Source organism: Danio rerio, chromosome 4 (assembly GCF_049306965.1).
Source record: "Danio rerio strain Tuebingen ecotype United States chromosome 4, GRCz12tu, whole genome shotgun sequence".
Classification (NCBI taxonomy): domain Eukaryota; kingdom Metazoa; phylum Chordata; class Actinopteri; order Cypriniformes; family Danionidae; genus Danio; species Danio rerio.
In genome coordinates, this window is record NC_133179.1 from 22,991,123 (window position 1) to 23,013,921 (window position 22,799).

Below are 22,799 nucleotides of genomic sequence, written 5' to 3' on the forward strand. Positions count from 1 at the left end.
TGTGTGTGTGTGTGTGGGTTTTGCCTCTGAAAATCAGCTCATGCCCAAACCGACACTCGCATTTTTATGCAAATTTTTTCCAGACCATCTCTCTTTTGCTCCTCCGACAGTCCCCCTTAAACAGAGCTGGACACGCCCACTTCCTGACTTTTTCCAAAGTAGAGGTGTGAAAAACCCTGGTGAAACAAGGGGGTTTCATGGCCCTTTAATAACATTTTAATTTAATTTCAACATTTTTGTGTGATGGGAAACATGTTTGTTCTGGACAGTTTTTTTATATGTATGAATAGCGTATTTTTTTAGTGTTCGATCAACAATATGAGCATCACATTATTGACACATGCTTGGGTGTAAAATGTCACTCTACTAACACTAAATCTCAGTAGCTGATGAGCAATAAAGTCCAATCAGATGTAATGGATATGAATCAATGAAAGGTAACTTAAATCATACATTTTATCTGACTTTAATTTCTTAGCCTAGTAAGATTCTGTTCAGACTGTTACTCTACCATCACAGTAGCTGACCAAGAAGTTAAAACTAAAGTATTAGACAATTTATGCAAATGCTCAATATAGCGCCCCTTATGGTAACAATGCAGAATGCAACACTTTAAGCCATGAGATAACAAAGCTGTTGACCAACAGTAGAGACCTTAAACCTTTTTTTCCCAAACCCACACACAGTGTCCTTCTTCTCAGTGTCCTTGTCAGTCAGTACAAAATAATGGATTGGGTTTGTGTGAGCCAGACCAGAGGCCATTAGCAGGCGTATCAGAGCTCTGTCAGAATAAATTACAATTCTGAAACTCTATGTAGCAGAGAAATCTCTCACCTGCTGGAGGCTGAAGAGCTGCTGTGGCTCAGAGGAGAAGGATAAACTGACCTCTACGGTTAGCACATTAAATCAAGCAGACGAGGCTAGACAGCTTTGGAAATGACACCGTGAATGCCCAGGTACCTGATTTTGGCAGAGATCCGTCGAAAGATTTGTAAAGTGCATTAAGAGCACTGAAGTTGAAATCAACTGAAAGTCAAGATTTAAAAAAAAAATGTATTTCTTGTAGGAATGGGATGGTGTTTAAGTAGACTAAATGTTTGGGAAAGTGCATTGTATGTTTCCAAATGATCGGTTTCTACCTGGTATTAGCAAGAGATCAGGCAAGATGCATTTTGGAAGATGGACAACTGCAGTCAGCAATGACTTCTGGTACACACATTATTTTATTAACTTTTTTACAAGACCACTAAAATCTTTAAAAGTTTTTAATATTTTGATAAAAAAATATATAATGTAGGCACATTTAGAAGTATTTAAATATGTGTTACATAATCTTAGCATCAAAAAAATAATTATAACTTATGTGAGGTGTTTCTAACGGAGCATCTATTTGGGACTGTAAAATTGACACATTGTTCTCTCTTCTGGCTGCTATTATCAGTCTCACACAATTTTTTTTCCTATTTCTGAAAGTCTTGACAACAGTATCGTTGAGTTTTTATTTTATTTTTTATAAAAAATTGTTGTACTGCTTTGTTGACTGCGCTCTAATTTCACCCAAGTATGACGACATCCACTGGTAAGAATACGGGAAATGTAAAAAGGGTCCATTGAGCAATAACAGAAAATAAAACCATCTTTAGATTAAATACATTATAATGCTAGAATAAACTCATTCAAAATTAAGTAAAATGTAAAAAAAAAATTAATTTCAAGTAGAAAGTTGTTTCAACAAACACCTAGCCCTGAGTTTCAATAAAAAGTTTTACTAAAATGAGAATGAGCACATTAAGTTTTGAGAATAAAGTAATTGTTTCACACACACAAAAAAAATAATGTTTACATGTTGTTACATGAGTAAAAAAAAGTTTTTAATAAAATTGAGGCAACTCATGAAATTCTCATTTTATAAGCATTTACATCATGCAATATTAAATGTTACTTGATATTATTTTTGGCTTTATATTAAGAGTCAAAGTAACATGTAAGCAGATAATTAACCTTCATGATGACGAAGGCCTGTCCATCTTGAGAGTGTCTGAGACACAGGCTGTAAAGATTCCACCCTCTTTTGGAAAAGCAGACATGAGCAACAGCTCATTTGCATTTAAAGAGAAACACAAGAAAAAAGAAAAATGGGCCTATACAGCATGGTATAATAAATGATCTGTGGGGTATACTGAGCTGAAACAGACTATATAGACATCTGCTAGTTATATTACATCTTGTAAAAATAGGTCTGTGTAGGTTTATGTTATTACTGGCAATCTGTTTCCCTTTAGTGTAAATCCATGAGATGATTACGATTGTAGCCAGACTAAATGGCCAATTATCGCTTGTAAACTCAGATTATTCTATAAAAATCCCGTAAAAGTGCAGATTATTCCATAAAAAAAACAACAAAACTGCAAATAGGAAGGTAAAGTTTTTTGAGCAGTGTACTCAAAATTAGCAAATTAAACAATACAGAACAAAGCACCTACAGAAAATTGTACAATTACTAAAGCATAAAAGCAGCAGAAATTAGGTTGCAAACACTTTGATAATCAGGTAAATGTAATCTGCTGACCACAAAGACATAAAGGGTTTTAAGATTTTAAAATAATAGTGACAAGTGCTAGTTCTTTATTAAATGAATCACAGGAGAAAAGTAAAAAACATTTCAACCATGAGCCTTCGTCAGTGTAAGGATTCAGTAATTCTAGCTGCTTAATTTTTTTTTTCTTTTCTCATGTGATTCAATTATTAAATTATTGAATGCTGACCTTCTTTGGTACTTGTCATTTGAAGAAATTTGGTCACAGCACCAACTTATATACATTTCATTAAATAATAATGCAAATTCTAGTAAACTAACTACGAAACACCTTCATAAATCATGCTGCATAATTTGTTTAAATACTTTCCTCTAATATAATCTGTATCAAAGTGAAACTCCTAAAAATGTATATACAATACAGTCAATAGCAAAAAATATTCACACTTTTAGCAGTGATGTTTCACTGTGTCATTTATAAATACAGTAGACTTTTAACACCAATAGAGGGTCTGCATTGACTCAAGCTGTTAATTAATGTGACCCTTGGGCTCAAAGAAATGTTATGATCAGGTTTATTAAGTAACAAGATGCATTTTTGTTGAAATTTTACAATTTATAGAAGGACGACGAGAAAACAGAATTGTTTTATTAGTGAATGAGCATCAGCAGCCAGTAAAAACTGCGTATCTGTGCATGTATTTGGGGCCAGTTTTGGAAGGTAATGTCCCCCTGTGTATAGTTATCTGGGGAGAGCTTCAGTGGAAACAAAATCAGCACTTCTTGTTCTGAACACAATACTATAAGCACTTTTTACTTTCATCCCTCAAATACACAAAATCACTGTATTGTGTATATGTGCATCAGCCGTTTAAACCGCAGTACCCCTACATAACATTTTAGTGTATTTGCTGAATTGAAGGCTGAAAATATATATATATATATTTTTAAGTCGACTTAAATTGCAAGCAGTTATCAGTTATTAGTGATTTGTGTGCTGCCCTTTCCTGACCAAATATTTTAATAGACCAACTTTTCACAGAATATAAACCTTGACAAAACATGCCTGCGTCGCTTAAGGGCTTAACCTAATTAAAATTGAAGCTTGGAATGAATAATTTAAAGCCTCATAGATTATAGAAGATAATGTGTATAATTAGGTGCATGGTGGATTTCAGCCTAGATGTTTTACATTTTACATGATTTACTTTTGATGTTTAGAAAACAAGTCATTATTTGCTGCATGCTCATCTTCATACTTGAATAAGAACACAAAAATAATGTTTTTTAAAAATCTCAAGGAAATATTTTAAATATACTGCTACTGATAATAATAATAAAAGTACTAATAATAACAATAATATAATAATAACAACAACAACAACAATAAAAACGACAATATTAATAATACTAATTATTAATATTATTATTTAATATTATTATTGTTATTATCATCATCATCGTTATTATCATTATTATTATTATAGTTTAAAATTCTAACAAATAAACTGCTCTATCTGCACTATTGTGTATATGATACTTCTTGTATGCTATATATAAAATCTAAAATAAAAAGATGAATAAACACATGCAAATTAACAATGTCTGCCAGAGTTGTAATAACAAAATGTAGCAGATGAGTAGTTTGTACACGCAGACATCAGCAAATTATTTTTTTATAATAATTTCAGTAATATTGACTAATATACAAATGTTTTTATGATTTATTTGCAATACAGTTTGTAAATTAATATGTCTTTTAGTAGATATTATATGAGAGTTTCTTTGTTTATCTTACAAGTGGATCTACCTAGGTTTGTTGTCTAAATAAAAGTTACAATTTTTTTAAGGTTTAAGTTTAGTTACTATACTGTTAAAATCAGTCCGCATAAAATGAAATATCAAGATAAACAGAAAAAAAAATACAACTTTGTGGACATTTTGTTGTTTTTAAAAAAATTAAAAAATTATATTGCAATGCCTCATTTGTATTGAAATGTATTATCTTGCTTTGGTTCTATTCCTACTGATGTTTGGTGACTCATTTCTTATCAAACTCTTATTTTTATATAAATATAACAGTTTAATAAAAGAGTTTTGTTCAAATACTGTACACCAAAATGTATTGTCTATATTTTTCTATATGTTAATATTTATGGTGGTCAACTAATAATAATGTTTAATCATTTAACAACTTAGTACTTTTAGGTAAACAATGATACCTCTTTTTGCAGGAATCCAAGATGAACAGAAATTTCTCAACATAGGGCTTACTTATTTGAAACTTCAATTGATGAATTTAATGCATCCTAAAAAAAGTATTGTATACCCACAAAGAACATTCATTGAACAAGCAATCCTCTTGAATAAGTGCTCTGATATCTCATAAAAATAGGTCTATTAAAAATCCTAATGGTTTCAAACAGCATATTTAAACACGCTTACACTGTAAAAAAACCAAAAAAAAAAAAAACCTGGTAATTAACAGGATACATATTTTATGAATCACAGGGTTTTTCCGTTTATTTATGGTTATGAATTGCATTATGAACCCTTTATTGTTGCTGTCAAATTTTGATGTTAAAAATTTAACAATGCAGTTTAACATAGTGACTTATTGACATATTAGTAGTCTGAAACAACATATTGTTGATAAAATAATGTATCGAAAATAATGTCCGTAAAATAACAGAAACGTTAAATAAAAGTTTTTTTTTTTTTTTACACTTTTCAATAGGACTGCACAATATATTATTTTAGCATTGATATTGCAATGTGTGAATACGCAATAGTCACATTGCAGGATGTGCAATGTGAAGTCAAAATTACAGTTGACCAGGTACAACATTTCAGAACACATGACAATTTTGTAATCCTCTCAGTTGTTTTTGAGGCTTGTGTAAACATTTTAAGCGAGTTTAAAGCATTTGGCCACAAGGCATTATTACATTTGTAGCTTTACCAAAGATGAATCGTATTTAATTAATTGCACAATAAAGAATATACAGCTTTATTGTACATTTGATTATTTTATTTCTGTACCTGTATACTGTTCGACTCCGTAATTTCTCTTAATTGCTCTACTTTATTTCTCTCTATTTTATGCACTTCCTTACACAATCATCTCAATCAATTTAGAATTAGGTTATCTTGTGGGGAAAAAAGCAAAACATGTAAACATCGCCCTTATTTAATTATTTCTCCAATTTCTGTTTAACGGAGAGAAGATTTTTTCAACACATTTGTAAACATAATAGTTTTAATAACTCATTTATAATAATTTAATTTGAAGATTTTTTTTATCCTTGCCATGATGACAGCATATAATATTTTACTAGATAGTTAAGACATTTCTATAAAGCTTAAAGTGACATTTAAATGCTTATTAGGTTTACTTGGCAGGTTAGGGTAATTAGGCTTATTGATGGTTTGTTCTGTAGACTACTGAAAAAAATATAGCTTAAAGGGCTAATAATTTTGACCTTAAAATATTTTTTTCAAATTAAAAACTGCTTTTATTCTATCTGAATTTTTTTTTTAATAAATAAGACTTTCTCCAGAAGAAAAAATATTATCAGACTTACTGTGAAAATGTCCTTGCTCTGATAAACATACATATATATTTAGTTTTCTTTTTTTCATTAATTATTATTTTTTTGTGAATACATTAAAAACCTTTGGATTCAAAACCTGTAGCTGACATATAGAAGCCATTAATAATAAACGCTGTTATAATGGAGAATATCAGCATAATAAATTCACTGGCCGACATGGAGAATTTCATTAAAAAGAGATAACTGTGTACATTTTCTAGTGATCATGGCAGCAGCAATTCATCAAATGATGATTAGATGATGGAGACGAGCATTATAACTGGGCATAAATCCAGGCATAAATATGGCGTACTCAAGCGTGAACATTTTAATGAGCCAAAAAAGTGGTTGAGTGATGATGTTCAACCCTAGTTAAGTAGGCAGAAATGCTGCATCCTCCACAATCCAGCGATATGAAAAGCACAGAAATAGCGAGCTCATTTGTCCATTGGCAGATTTGCATAATTCCTATAGAGAATGGGATGCTGAAACAACGCAGACAGTACATGCAAACAAACAATGCTAACTATCAGCGGCTGCAATTCATTCTTAGCAAACTCTCCCCTCGGTTATCACTCAGCCCAGCATGGCAGAGGCAGAGATATACAGAGCTCAAGAGAGATTTAGTGAGTTTTCTCAGCCGCGAGTATCTGCAGGAGAAAATGAACACACAGAAAACAGACTTCAAGAGGGCAATGAGAACAGAAAGAAGCGATCATGCAAAGACCAGGGATCTAACAACTGCAAAAAGAACAGCTTGAGTGGGAGAGAAGTGATCATCGGAACAAGACGAGTGAAGGGCAAATAAGACTTGGAAAACGGATGAAAATGGAACTTTTCTGTACAAGGGAAATGATGAAGCAGTTTAGATTCACATTGCAAGCATAAATCGTGTGTTTTAAAGCAATGCTCTGCTTTTTAGGGGAAAATAGGCTCATTTTACAACTCGATTCAATGGCACACACACACACTGACAACTGACCTCCTCTAACACGCCAACCTTAGTTCATTTGCAGCCTGGCATTTCAAAAGCACCTCTCTGGCAGTTGTCATGGAAACCCCACACTTCTCTGCCCTCCCCTGTTCTGCCAAGCGTCTACGTGCAGATGCAGTGTTGCACAATTAGTCTCGGTCGGATACGAACACGTGCCAAGCGGACAACTGGGGGTTTCGTACATGTGAAGGCAGACACTCCGAGGGGGCAAGACAGCCATGCCCCTTCCGGATTACTTCAGTCGACCACTCAGCAGGTGGTTTCTGATACTAATCAGGTTTCCTGGAGCTAAAACACCAATTAGAGCAAGAATAACATCGTGTTGTAGTCGTAATAAGAGCTGCGGTGCTGTTCCATTTATCGTTTTTGCGATAGTATTAGAGGAAGTGCACATTAGTCTTATTAAGCAGGCACACATCTGGGGGTGGCGTGATGTAATGACTGAACCAAAGTACTGGTTTCTTTCCTGCAGGAAGCACATCATGTTAATACCTAAACGCAGCATCTTTAAGCAAAGTTTTAGACCCAAAGTATGACAGCATTCTGTGGATATACTGTGTGAAAGTCAGATTTACATTGCACTCTTAAATGACGTTCACCTGGATCAGGCTTACATTTTCACTGCCAACAGTACTTTACCCTGATTTGTTAGGTGTGGTGTACGGCAGATAGTTGCAACTGATGTTATTTTCATTTGCAGAGGTAAGCCATAGGGGCTGATCACATATCATGTCTTTTTGCACTTTCAAGTTCATTATATTAAACATAGACTTGTGGCAAGTGTGCACAAATACAGAAAGGAAGCGTCACAAGTCATGCTTTTTACAGGTTTCAGATGCTAAATGTGAATGGCCTCGTAAACAACAATGGATGACATGCAGAAGTTCATGTTCTTAATTCTTGACATGTGGCAGTTTGTCACAAGAGGAAAACAGGCTTTATTTTAGCTTGGCTCATTTCTCCATGCTGTCATTGTATTATTACAGTGTTGTTTTGGTTCAATATTTAAAAATGTTGCTTCCTGAATTGTAATTTTCTTGTCTTGTTGCACATGCTGGTGATAATTCTCTTTAAACCAATAAAGTTCAGCAGTGAGTCTAATTTCACTCTTTTTGTAGCGAACTGTTGTACTAGTTACCATTGGAAAGGCATGACAAAAAAGTGGTACGATTTGCTATTTTGTTACCTTTGAAAGTGAAACAACTATAAATACGTACTGTAATGTTCTATACCATACCTATCAGTGGAAGTGATCCATTTCTCACCCTCAAATGGTTCCAAACTTGTTTCATTCTTTTGTTGAGCAAGAAACAATTTTGAAGAATTCCAATGTATTACCATACACCTTAGCAGATGTACCCTGGAAACCACTCACAACATTCAAGCAACCATTCAAAACAATCTGACAATCTGGCTCAGTCCCTGATTTATCAGAGGTCGCCACAGCAGAATGAACTGACAGTCATATGTTTGATACAGCAAATGCCCTTCCAGCCACAACCCAGTACTGGGAAACACATTCATTCACTAAGGCTAATTTAGTTTCACCTATACAGCTTGTCTTTGGATTATGGTGGGGAACTGTAGCACCCCGAGTGGAAACCCACACAAACACCAGGAGAACATGCAAACAGAAAGGCCTCCTGGCCCAGCCAAAGCTCGCACCAGTGATCTTGATGTTGTAAGGTGACCACTGAGCCACAATGCTGCCCTAACTATATCTAGTGACAGCATTTTCTTTTGTCATTTCTATTAGTCATTCCAGTAGGCACACACACACACTTATATTATATTATATTATATTATATTATATTATATTATATTATATTATATTATATTATATTATATTATATTATATTATATTATATTATATACTTATTCATATACATATATACACATGGGGTGTTCCTGTATTCCCACTCCAGCATGTAATCTGCAAGCCACAGTCAGCACACACTGATCTCAGCACAAGTGCACCAAGGATAAAGCGCTCTCAGGCTCAGCGCCACATCTGAGGAATATTAAAACAATCCCATCAGCCAACTTCAAACGCTCAGCTCACGCGGAGAAAGAAAAGAGGACATCTGTGGAATATTCAAAGAAACGCTCCTTCCCTCCGAGTGCTGTCACACAGTCCGGGAAACCTGAGAGAGAGAGATTATCTCTGAATATAGATGAGCTGCGCTAATACAACACAAACGCAGAGAAGCAAGCAAAGCTCCAGTGTCTGTCAAGCAAGGGAAGAGGAGCGCTGCGTTTGGCAGGTCACACCAAGCATCACACGGACACTTCAATGAGTGCTTGGCAGGGCTAAATAAACTCCTGTCCTGGGGGTGACCATTCAAAACTTATTGGTTTCCAGCTGGGAAGAGGAAACTTCTATCACATAGTATTGCTTTCTACCTAACACAAACATGCACGCGCATGCTGGTCGCCATCCAAATAGGCTTGCTATGCCAATCCAGCTTGTGTGGTTGAAATAAGTGCATCAGAGCGATAAAAGAGGATTTTTCTCTTAATCTGTTTGGTTTTTCTTACTGTCTATTAAGGGCGTGATGCGTGTCCTGTAGAGCTTGCAGTGCTGGTGTCTCTCTGCATTTTGGCAAGCTCGTTTAGATTAGTTTCTTGGCGACCGTGCTTGCGTTTGCCAGTAATTAATTGGACCACCTGTTACCAATCACCTTTACTGTTCCACCGCCTCCAAAGAATTATGGGATATGTAGTCTTCTGCGTTAGGGTAATGAGGTTATGTGTGAACATGTTAAAGAGGTTAAAACAGCATATTTTCAAGATGTTAAGCATTATGCACAGTATTTTTTGGACATATGGGCTGATTGCCCCGTGATGAAATACATAAACGGCAGTGATGCATAACGTAGGGAAAGAGAGAAGGGGGTATTAGTGTCTACTGCTTACTGAATATTGAAAAGGGGAAATATTTTGAAACTGTAAGCACTGTATACAATGATAAACGTTCTAATTCATGGTGTTGCTGTATTATGACTACATTTTGTTGCATTTTTAACTAATTTAATGCAGTTTAAATGCCTTGGAAAAGCAAAACCAAATAAACCGCTTTCAATATTCTAGAAAGGATAAAATGCATAGCTTACCCGATATTTTGTAAATAGTAATTTTCAATTAGAGTGTTTTTATCTTGATAAATATGAGCATTTCTTTACTGAGCTTTTTACAGCAATGTCCTAACTCTAAATGTTACATACTATGCTGTTATAGAGTTTCCTGAAACAAAGTATCTTAAAAAGGCAGAATAATATTAATGTCTACCTTCAGGCATATTGTGTTGTGGTTCTCTATTGCAGATTTTGGCAAATGCAGCGAGACATCTGGGAATTTCATGCGTGCAGAAAATAAGCATACTGTGCACAGCATACATACTTTATAATGCAGAAAAAGAAAGAATAGTATGGCTTTCCCAAAATAGCCGAAGGGACAGACAGCAGGTGGGATGAAAGAGCATTGCATGTCAGTTCTACTACATGAGTTGAGGAGCACTGCAGTCAATAACACAGCCATCACTTATCAAACACCTCACAAGACTGACAATCCAGAGAGCCTCTCCATCACAACACCACTCTCTCCAAGTTCAGAGTGTGAATGAGAACTCATCTCCTTTGTTTTTAAGCAGTCCTATTATAAAGTAGTGCATATACATCTGTTAAAAAAGGGTTTTCTAAATCTTAACTAATTGTTTTTGATCTGAAATCCCTAAAATCCAAAAAGGCTAGATGTTTTACACAAAATAGAAATGTTTTTAATTACGCCCACGCTCTGACTTTAATATTTAATATGAGTTTGGTAAAGGACGTCATGCGGCAATAATGTGGCCATTTAAAAGTTACATAATCTGTGCTGTTTCACATATTGTTTTAAATATGAGATGGAATACAGAGTACATGCTGCATTATGCAGTTGGCAACTATTCTATTTTCCGAATTTCTTTTCTCTACAGTATTAGGTCTATTTGTGTTTATATACTGTGGACCCGAAACTCCCTTTGTGAAACCTACTTTTGAAATAATCCTCAGTGTGAGCTGCTGTCTGAGGTCAGAAATGCAAGCCAGTGATATGAAACATATGCCACTGTCAGAGCACATCATCTGGAGTCCAGGCTTTAATTCACACAGTCACAGACAGATGTTTTCTGAAGCAGGCTGAACCCAATTTTGTCTTGCGTCAGTTATGCGAGAAAGCACAGCTTGCATTTATACAGACTCATACATGATGAGATGAATGAATAGAATAATTGATATGAAAGACGGGCAGAGAAGTTATGACAGACATACAGACAGACAAAATTTAATGGACAGATGGATGGATACAAGATAGAATGACCGGATGAAAGGATGGCAGACTGACCAGACAGATAGACAGAGGAATCTGATTATAGATAACCTGTCTTTGTATTTATCTAGGCTAGGGCATAGGTCTCAAACTCAATTCCTGGAGGGCCGCAGCTCTGCAGTTTTGCTCCAACCCTAATCAAGCACAGCTGATCTAGTTTCTAGTAGTCTTGAACACCTTGATTAGTTGGATCAGCTGTGTCTGATTAGGGTTGTGCAGAGCTGCGGCCTACCAGGAATTGAGTTTGAGGTCTATGATCTAGGGTTTAAGATGAGCCAGGGTAAACAATTTCAAGTGTGAAAAGCCCTGTGGAGTAATTTAGCCTGTATTGATGATTTCATATTTCATAGAGATGCCTAAGAGCTCTGATACAAGCTTTCTCTGCAACAAACCAACTGTCCTAGAGAGACACAGGCCTGTAAATTATTTCTTCAATCATTTTTACTACGTACCCTTCCTGTCGCCCAAGGGAGCATCTACAAATCTCCCACAATGTCCATAACAGTGAGGCATTGATTTTGCAGCACTCCCACTGATTTGTATTTTCATCAACTGTGACAAGATACATTCAGCGCCAAGCTAAAAAAAAAATGGACAGAAATTAATGAGTAGCGTTTTATATTGTGGTTTGGTATATGAATATTTGCAAAGGTCATTGGTGATATGTAAACTTTATACTATGTTTCTGTGTGTATCAGTTTCAGTGCTTTCACATTTTCATATTGCTCATCGGAGAAGTGAAGGTTTTTTTTTGATTTACCATAGACAAACTGAGGTTGTTTTCTCTCTTATATTTTTAACTTATATATCATTTATCCTTCACTGCAGGGAAAAACATCAAGCCAGCATTCTCAGAATGAAACACAAAACCCTTAGGCTCTACTCTATTCCTGCCTTGACAATACATTAAGCAGCAAACAACAGCAGCTTAGCAAGGACAGGGGAGACAGGGAGTCTTTCAACCTTGCATTATCTTCTCCTCTCTCCATCCGTCTTCTCTCTCCATCCATCTTATCATTCCTCATGCTTTTTTCTTTTTCTATTGGCTGGAATGCTAAGACATTTGCAAACAATTGCCAAGTCAAGTAAAGTTAATGGAAGATGAACGAGGGAGACCCTATTTCTATCCTCCACTGCTAACAAATGCAGGGCTGTATACTTGAAGGGAGAGTTCACATAAAAGGCAAATCTGGCATTAAATAAACCTGTAATGTTTTTACAAAAACTTTTCTTTCTTCTATGCAAAGGAGAAGCACATATTTCAGCCAACATAAAAGTCTACAATATGAGGTGTGCACTTTATTCCAAGTCATCTAAGTAATTTATTCTAAGATTAACATAAATAAATGCTATTATCCACCTGCTATTTCTGCCGTAGCTTTCAAATGTCATTTATGTTAGCATATTTTTGTTTTTTAATAGCAGATTCAGTGGCATTAGAGCTAATCTGTGCAAGTGTACATTCATTTTTATTATCTACAGCACCTGTGGATGTAAACTCAATCTGTGTATCATTTAATCATACACAAAGAATACAGACAATAACCTCCAGGCAGGTATATTGCATTCAGCAGCCTGTAATGCTCAGTCACAAAGGAAAACTGAAACTATAAAAACTGAAACTGCAGCTTTCAAAACTGTCCTTTTTAAGTAGTTTTCTTCTACTTAGTTTCAACTGTACTTACTTTCATCACTTTTACTTTTATTTCAGATTTTTTGTTTATTTGATTTGCTTAGTTGAGTTCTTTCCTATACTGATGTAGCGATGCTGAAAGACAATGCTTTATTATTTTGGAATCAGCCAAAACAAATCTGTCAACTAAAAGCAATATTGCAGAACACACTATAAAAAATAAGCTGACAGGTTGATGTTTTATGAAGTCTACTTTTACAGTATGCTCATGGTTTTTATTGGGAGTATTTTTGGTCACTTTATGAACCCACTGCATTGAAAGTCGCTTTGGATAAAAGCGTCTGCTAAATGACTAAATGTAAATGTAAAGGAGCAGCATAAATGATTGTGGAAAAAAAAAAATCTCCTTTAGTGTTCTACACTATTAAAAAGTAAGGTTGCCATCTATCGTTTCATGGGACCATACCCATGCACAAAAACACTCATCACAGTTGAAGATGCTTCTTTAGATGAAAAAAAGTTCACACTTAAGACCCCACTAATCTTCAAACAAAGGTATTTTTGTTCTGCGTTTGAGGGCAAAAAAAGTTAGAAAACTCTGACAGTATACTGTTTTCGAACACCTTAACTGCCACACTGCACTAGGTGGGCTTGTAAATTTGTCACACTGCTCGGGTGTACCACAAAACCACAACAGCAATGGTAACTGTGAAAGAAGACCAGCTTCAGTTAGGACTGGCTGTCATTACAAAAAATAAATAAATAAATAAATAAATAAATAAATAAATAAATAAATAAATAAATAAATCATGTTTATATCATTCGGTATCGATAATTTTAGTACAAGTTTTGGTAACACTTAATAATAGCTACACACTATAAATCATTTATTAAGCATTAGCAAATAGTGAATTCATTATCTGTTAAGCATTAACTCTACTTTAATAAGCGTTAGTAAGCAGTTTATAACTGCAGCTACAAATGCTGTATTCTTGACTTATAAGCACCTGTATAATGGGTTAAATAATTGTATTTTCATACTTAATTAATGATTTATTTTTCATTACTAAATTAAGTATCGCATTATTTACAAACCATTTGTAGTTGAGGGTTTTAGGATGATTCAGAATGAGTAAATGATTAATAAGCTATTGAAATCAACATTTATATATCTTATTAATCATGCATATATTAATAGTTAACTAATATGTTAATAAATGCTTTATTAACTCAACTTCATGCAGTTTTGTGACCTAATCTAAAGTGAGGACAATTCATGCTTTATAAATCCCTTATAAATGACAATTAAAGGCTCAGAATCAAATGAACAAAACATCTTTGCAATCTTTTCTAAAACGTAAAATTTTGATAAAGTTTAAACATTGCTGAATAACCGGAGTGTCAAAATACAACATCCAACTGGATAAAACAACAACAACAACAACAATATAGTAATTTAACAATATAATAAGATGCAATGTTTAAACTCTACAGTGATTTTATTTTAGATTAGGTTGCAAAGATTTATTTTTTATTTGAAATGAATGAATTGGACATTATGAAGGACAAATAAATGAATAGGAATGAATAATGTCATTCGTTTTGTTTAGAATTTAACTGAGCCTTTATTTGTCATTTATAAGGGATTTATAAAGCATAAATAGTCCTCACTTTAGATTAGGTCACAAAACTAGATGAAGTTGAGTTAATAAAGCATTTATTAACATACTTAGCCATTAACCATTAATATATGCCTGAATAATAAGACATATAAATGTTGATTTCAATAGTTTATTAATCATTTACTAACTCATTCTGAATGATCCTAAAAACCTCAACTACTCTTAAATACAAATGGTTTGTAAATAATGCAATACTTCATTTAGTAATGAAAAATAAATCAATAACAAAGTACGATTATTAAACACATTTTAAATATGTTTGTAAGTCAAGAATAGATCATTTGTAGCTGCAGTTATTGACTGCTTACTAACGCTTATTAATGTAGAGTAAATGCTTAACAGATGATGAATTCACTAGATGCTAATGCTTAATAAATGATTTATAGTGTGTAGTTATTATAAAGTGTAACCAAAACTTTTAACAATCCATTTAGAAACATTAGAATATTTAGTTATTTTACCACTTCATTTTAATTTACTAACATTACTAAAAGCAAATAGTTTTAACAGTCAAAAACAAAAATATTTAAACATAATATCCCATCTCTTTATAATAAACTAAACATAAGTTTAGATTCCTTCACCATTTTCTATGGCGTCTTGTGTCTCATAACTAGGCGACCATCAACAGTTTTCTCAGGGATGACAAGCAGGCAAACCATTGCTGCATTTCCGATGCAAGTTTATGGAGAAAAGTAAAAAACACTGCAGTGTTAAGATAATCTGTGTTTGTCTGTGGTAATTAGTCTTCTATTACTACTTAAATGTGTATATTCCATACAAAAGTGTGAAGCAGATTGGTTAGTTCTACTTACAAGAATCGCGGTGCAGCTTTCTGAAAATTGCAGATGTTTTTTTTTTAACTATGTGTACCTGGAAAATGAGCTTGGGTCACGTGCATGTCGCTTGCACACCATGTGCACATCATGCAAGTCGCACGCCTCCATTGGAAATGACAAACTTACACCCTAAGGTTATTGGCATTGCTTCCAAGGTGCACGCTCAGCAGACACATTTTAATAAAACTATGGCGCTTCATACTGAAACTTCATTCCAAATTTTTTGTTATGGTGACAATGGTGTTCAGTCAATAAATGTCGACACAGATTTTGATCGCCCAGCCCTTGTTTCAGTATCTTCAAACATCATTCTCCAACCTGTCGCACACCAGACAAGAAGTGCCATACTTTACTTTTGTTTTCTGTATGCCGTGCACAGACACTGATTAGTGCCAGTTTCTGTACACTCATAGAAAACCATATTTAGAACTTTAAAAAATGCATCATTAAAAAAACATTGGCTTCTTGTCCGGTGTGTGACTCCTTCGAGTCTTTAAATCGCTCTGTGGATATGAGATATGAATCACGACAAGAAAAGTCCCATAACATGCTTATCGACCTTGTAATCTTTACGGACCAATCAATACAGGCCAATGTTTATAACAGTCACCACCCTTGTTCCTGGAGAGCTACCTTCCTGAAGATTTCAGTTGCAAACCTGACCAAACACACCTGTTTGTGATTATCAAATGTTGCTTCAAGTTGTATTTAATTGGTTCAGGTGTGTTTGACCAGGGTTGGAGCTGAACTGTGCAGGAAAAGGGTTGGTGAGACCTGGGGTCCGTTCTTCGTACATGGATTACTCGGTTAGCTGGATTTGGTTATTGATGATTTGACACGATCCAGGATCATTTTGTTCTTCAAAACTGATCCGAGACTTGTTGTCATAGCAGCAGTTCTGGTTGCTCAAACCTGGTTGGGAGCAGGTTCAATTCCTATAAACAGGATTGGATCGGGTGAGTTCAAGCAAAGATATTACAGAAAGTATGTACCAAATTTTATATATATATATATATATATATATATATATATATATATATATATATATATATATATATATATATAAACTTTTTAGATCATTTTAGTACAATTTGTGTCTGCTAATAGAAATGCCCAATATGTGACTTTTTTAAAAGCAATAATACATTTATGCAGTCATAAACGTGTTATGACAGTTAATATGACGGTGATTTGATGCTTCATAAAAGTTGCAGACGCAAAATGCTTTTGTAAACATCCAGTTATTCTTTACACCGATTAAAAAAACTGCTACAATAATACTACTATAATAAGGAAAATCCACTCTAACTGTAAAACTAAATAAATTGCTCAACACATAAAAGGGCCAAGCCTGCAGCCCACAACAAGCTGTAAATTTATTGCGTATCATATTTAACAAACGGTTTACAACTAATTTTATGTAATTTAGCTCACATGGATAATTGAATATTAATCAGAGGATGTCATTACGCTGCTGTGTCGTCAGCCAATCGTTGCATTGCAGATCATGATTTCGAGGATCGATAGATCAGTCCTTCACAACACACGCAGCGATCTCAGATCAGTTCATCCAGACATTTTAATCTGATTCACGAACTTCTTTAAAAGAACCAAATTAGCCAGTGATCAGTTATCAAGATTAAAAGATCCAGGATCTGCCAAATCATCTTAGATCATTTAAGCGAGCTACGAAGAACAGACCCCTGGTTTAAAAGGTGTTCAGGAGCCAAAACAAACTCCCCCAAAAAGTTTGCTTTGGTGAGTTGTTTTGATTTGCCGAAACAAACTGAAAACAAACTTTTTGTTTGGACTTCGTTCGAAAAATAGCGTTTCATTCCATTCTTTGACCAATTTAAAGTATATTTTGTTCCTTAATAAAAAGTGGTTTGAGAACTGCTCAATGAAAAGTTCTTTAGGGAACCCAAAGTGCTACTTCAGTGGCATCACTGCAAAATCCCCCTTTTTAAGAGTGTACAGAAGTTATATGGGTTTGGAAGGAGATGAAGGTGAGAAAATTATGAGATAATGACAATTTCTGGGTGAACACAAGTTCAGGACCACTTCTGAAAGGGACAGCTCCATTAGTCAAGTGGCAGGCTGTATATTTTTAGCACCCCATGTTCTGGACAGCTCCTAATCCCCCTGCAAGGGGGTTCATCCATAAATCGTTGGCTGAGATTACAAGATAGCATAAAAAATAGATATACAGAGAAGAGGAAAGACTAAAGGGGGGAAGAGGGGTATTACAAATGAATCTTTCCTCAAGGAAACACACACTCCAACATGCAGAATTCTCCCTTTTTAACTGTGTTTATTTATAGCCTCTATCTACAAACACATCTCGGATGTGACACTCTCAGCATCTGCATTCAGAGCACTCTCACTGACCCAGATGCAGCATGAGTGCTCGCTGCCAGCAAAATCAAAGCCCTCACAATGCAACCGCAGTCTAATCTATTAGAAAGAACCCAGCCAAAGTACAGAACCACAAGGTTGACTTTCCATAACCTATTCTGTGGCATTTATTACATAAAAATAAGAGAAAATGGGATAAAAACAACAACTTGTCTTTCACAAGATGGGTGAGATAAGGACAGCTCATTATCAGAGCTCAGCAGTGTGTGTCTTTTCGATAACATTGAAAGGTTTCGCTGAAGACCTCCTCTTCATTAGTATACGTGTGTGGTGCAGTGCTGCAGGCTCTGGAGAGGAAGTGAAATGAGAGAAAATGCTGATGTTTTCTATTATTTATAAGCATTTCCAACGTAATGTGCGTGCGTGAGTGTGGTTGGTTTGAAAGCAATAACTTTGAAACCTTCCCTCCAGTTATGTCCCATAGTGACGTGAAAATCATATTCAGTTTCTAAACAAATTTCTCACTACTTTCATTTGTCGTTGTGCAAGTTGACACAGAATGCAAGAAATGCGATTGGTTGGCTTGGTAGGCTTGATGAGTTTGAGCAAGGCCAACAGCTGTGAGAGTGGATCAAGGCCAGTGGCACAAGTGTTTAAAGTCCGCTTAAACCAAAGATTGCTCAGACTTTCATTCCAGTTATGTTACGTATTTCCAACTGAAACATAATATTAAGTAGAGGGGGTCCATTATGATTTTACTAGCCGTGGTAACAATCTTTCCAAGGTCACACTTGCTTCTATCTCCAAGATTTCTGTACCATCAAGAAATATTATAGAAGATAATACTTTCAACCAGACTGGTATAAACCTTCCTCAGAATACCCTTACTAACATTAAAAGTATTCAATTTACTTAAAAGAAAGAGTCTCTGTGTTGCCTTCTTATAGATATAGTCTGCGTGTTCACCAACATTTTAATTACTATCTAAAATGATCCCTAAGTTATCCCAATCTTAACATGTTACAGATATTGATATACAGTTGCTATGAAAGTCCTCAGGTAGACATTAATAGATAGACAGCCACTCCAGAAACAGAATCAAGTGGTCAGAATTTGAGTGAATATTACCATAATTAATTTATTAATTTTACAGATTATTATTTAATTTTAAGAAAAACAATGTGAGCTAGAAAGATAAACATTGTAAATTTTGATTTCAGTTTTGATTTCATTGTTGAGTCCTGCAGTGGAGCTCAAGATGGAAACCTCTTTCTTCAAAGAATGAAAAGTTTGAGCTACAGCTACATTGGCATTGCATGTTCACTATAGAGCCCCATCTGCACAGTTTTACATTCAAAAACATTATAGGCCTCAAAAAATAAAATGTGCTTGTCCAGTGTGCAAAGCCTTGAGTTGTTGAGTTTTACCCACCTCTCATTCTATGTGTGATCCACGTTATGTGATGTTATTGTAATACGCATCTAAAACCTTTTTGAACTAGGCTATATATATATATATATATATATATATATATATATATATATATATATATATATATATATATATATATATATATATATATATATATATATATAGCCTTCTCCATCTTTCTCTCTCAAACACACACACAAACTGTAAGCGCAAATGCAAATGCTCACATAGCAGTCAAACCACATAGATGACTTGCCATTTGTTTTAAGTGAAACAAACAATAAAAGAAATGCTGCAATTTTATTAATCTGCAATTTTAGTCAAATCTGATTAGTGCAGATATGTGAACACATGGTTTGGATATACAATGAAAACCTAGTTACATCTGGATAGGACAGTGTAACAAGCATAACTTTCATAAAACACTAATGCAGGAAGGCCAGTTATACAAGCGACAGACTTAGTTGGGCTGTCAAAAACAGCCCCAAGAGGAAACCTGTGAACTCTCTAGAGTCTTTGCAGTGTAAATAAGCTGTGGGCTCAGGGATGTGGGTGACTGGCTTTCAGCTTTAATGTGATTACTATTAGCCCGCTGATGGCTATTAGGATAATGATGATGAATGTCTTCTAAAGTTTCGCTTATTAGACACACGAACCAAGAGATTATATTGAAAGATAGAGAGACAGATATAGGAGATATAAGAGCCTTTTTGGGTGGCTTTTCATTTCACTAGCTATTTTGTGACACAGCAAAATGTGTGACAAAGACATACAGGCGATGTGTTAATCATGCCTGATTCCATTGGCAGCATCCATATGTGGGATATTCTTCCTACTCTCACCCCTTTAACTTTCTCTTTTCTGTTCTAACTTTTTCTCTGACTGTGCTAATACTTAGTTCGTTCAACCAATAATTAAATGCAGTTAAGTTTCTACTTGTGTGTTCGAAAGTCAAAATAACTGCATAAGGGATTCTGGTCCAAATAAACAGTTCTGCTATTGCACTCTCTCAATTGCAGGATGCTTTTGTTGCTAAAGCATATAAATCAGATGTGTATCTGATGTTTTTATCTGTTTTGTATTATTTTCACAGTTGCCCAAAAATTAATGATAATAATACTTTGGTCAAGGATGCTTAATATCCCATTGTCTTTGGGATAGGATCTCAGCAAGGATGTTTTGTTTAAAAGTATCTAAGCAGAGACGCCGTAACCAAAACAAGGCTCAATTTGAACAGCCAGTGGAAACCTAATAATAGATGTCAAAGAATAGCCCCAAACTAAACTAGTCATCAAATACACAGGAATGAAAGACTACACATCTGAAGTTTTGGGCTATTCTTGGACATCTGTTAGATTTTCGCTGACACCCCAAATTTAACCGTGTTTTAGCCAAGCCTTCTATGTTTAGACAAGTATTAAACAAAAAATGCTTTGTGGGATACATAGAAAAGTCTGAGAATTTTCTGCTGAATTTATTAAACATACTCTGTAAAAAATCAAGTTAAAGGGTGAGGGGTCCACCCAAATAAAGTCTGCATGTTCTGGGGAAGAGAGCCCCCTTGGTAAAACTCAAGTTGGGGGTTCCCCTTTGCCAGTGCAACACAAGAAGAACATGCAAAAATAACACTATAGTTACTGTAAATGAAACAGATACATCAGTAGAAAGAAGAATGGGCTTAAAAATGGGATCAGAATGGCTTGTCCTGTAATTTTTTTGGAGGTGAAATACATCTCCTGAACTGTCACAAACTGTTCCCAACACTGGTCTAGGTTGCATTTCAATAGTGTACATTTTTAAACTCCTACTAAACAAGCAATACCTCCAGATGAAGCCCTGGGAACCCGGTCGGTTTTGCTGTGTCCAAAATCCCATACTGGCTGAGTAGGTAATCTGAATGTTACCTTATCACTATGAATGAAGAGAATGAAAGGAGTTCATACATATTACATTAACCATGTTGCCATTCTTAAATGGCCTGGACTGCACTGCACTGCTATTTACAAATCCTCCCCAGTTCCCTCATGGGATAGTAAAGTGTACATTGGATGCACACTAAAGAATCTCAGTGAAAGTAGTGGGTCATCCAAGAATGTTCCACTAACTGTTTTTCAAATGCTATGAATTCAGACTTACTACTCAGTTCACATACCTTTTTTCTCACAATATATAGTTGCATTTATAAGTGAGTTCAACTTAGTCAGGTCATAGGTTCCCAGTCTGTAGGTGCTAGAATACCCCCAACTCTTCACCTCAATCTCTTCTACAAAACACAGCTGATCGCACCAGCTCATCACCTTGTTAGTTCCAAATCTAAAATAGTCGTGCCAGATGAAAGAGACCTCGAAATGAGGGTATGCCAAGACCAGTTTTGGGAACCACTGAGTAAGTCTACATCAATCAGTGTTTGATGTACAGAATTGCTGTTTGTGGTAGGACTTTTAGCATAATGGGGCACAATGAATCAGACAACTGCACTATAAAATGGGTAGAAAATGGATTTGCATTGATGGAAGGACTTGAGCCAATCTAGGACCCAAAATATAATGAAAACTAGGAAGTAGTTTTTTTGCCAGTAATCAACCACTTTAACAGTTTATTACACTGACAAACATCACAGAAAAATCTAGTTACTTTTGCAATTCCATTTGGTGTGCAAGTGTTGCAAAAATCACTCATGACAGCTTCTAGCAGAGCTTGAGTTTTGTGCGTATGTGAATATAAATTGGGGCCTCGTCCGGTATTACCAGTGCCTCTCCACTCATTCATCTTCGCTGTCAGACATGTCATAATCGAACAAACGAAACTGCCAAGACTTCTTTCACTAGAGCTCATTTTGCTCCTCAGCTTACGCTCTAGAACTGCCATCTATCATATCGCAGGAGCCCAGTAATGCATTCTGCTGTTGATTAAATCCATAGACCTTGTCTTACCCGAACAACTGCTTGCTTTCTCTCTCAGGTACGTGTCTAGTGTTGGGCTGTATGATATATCCTGATGGCTGGGATGCTGATGAGGTGAAGAGGATGTGCGGAGAAGGGACGGATAAATACACCATCGGCGCATGCTCAGTGCGCTGGGCGTACATCCTGGCCATTATGGGCATCCTGGACGCCCTCATCCTATCTTTCCTGGCCTTCGTGTTGGGCAACAGACAGGATGGACTTATGTCCGAGGAGCTGCTGGGAGACAGTAAGAGCAATGTTTTACTTATTTAAAGGGTGCAAGGGCATACATTTGCTTTTAATATTGGTGGGGACCTAATTTGACAACTGGATTATAATTATACTATTAGACTATTTTGTAAGTGTTTTCTGAGGCCTGTTACTGTGTGAGGGACGAGGTTATAAAAGCATTCAGGCATAAGAAAT

At 35.3% G+C, this 22,799-nt stretch overlaps 2 protein-coding genes across 13 annotated transcripts in view; one reads left to right on the top strand and one right to left on the bottom strand.

Annotated features, from left to right (window-relative positions):
• orc5 (origin recognition complex, subunit 5) overlaps positions 1–22,799 on the bottom strand; it is a 70,471-nt gene that overhangs the window by 37,991 nt on the left and 9,681 nt on the right. For 4 of the 12 annotated variants that reach the window (XM_073945876.1, XM_073945881.1, XM_073945878.1 and 1 more), the window contains exon 2: positions 22,362–22,607. The exons of 4 other annotated variants lie outside the window; for them this stretch is intronic. The gene's annotated coding sequence lies outside the window, so the exon portion shown is untranslated. Of the gene's footprint in view, positions 1–11,940; positions 12,068–22,361; positions 22,608–22,799 lie in introns of all 12 variants that reach the window. 4 more of the 12 variants (XM_073945885.1, XM_073945883.1, XM_073945888.1 and 1 more) reach the window with 2 other exon arrangements.
• The window catches only part of lhfpl3 (LHFPL tetraspan subfamily member 3), a 54,153-nt gene that overhangs the window by 25,805 nt on the left and 5,549 nt on the right, over positions 1–22,799 (top strand). The window contains exon 2 of the mRNA NM_001003444.1: positions 22,390–22,620. Within this exon, the coding sequence (NP_001003444.1) occupies positions 22,390–22,620 (231 nt within the window). The remainder of the gene's footprint in view (positions 1–22,389; positions 22,621–22,799) is intronic.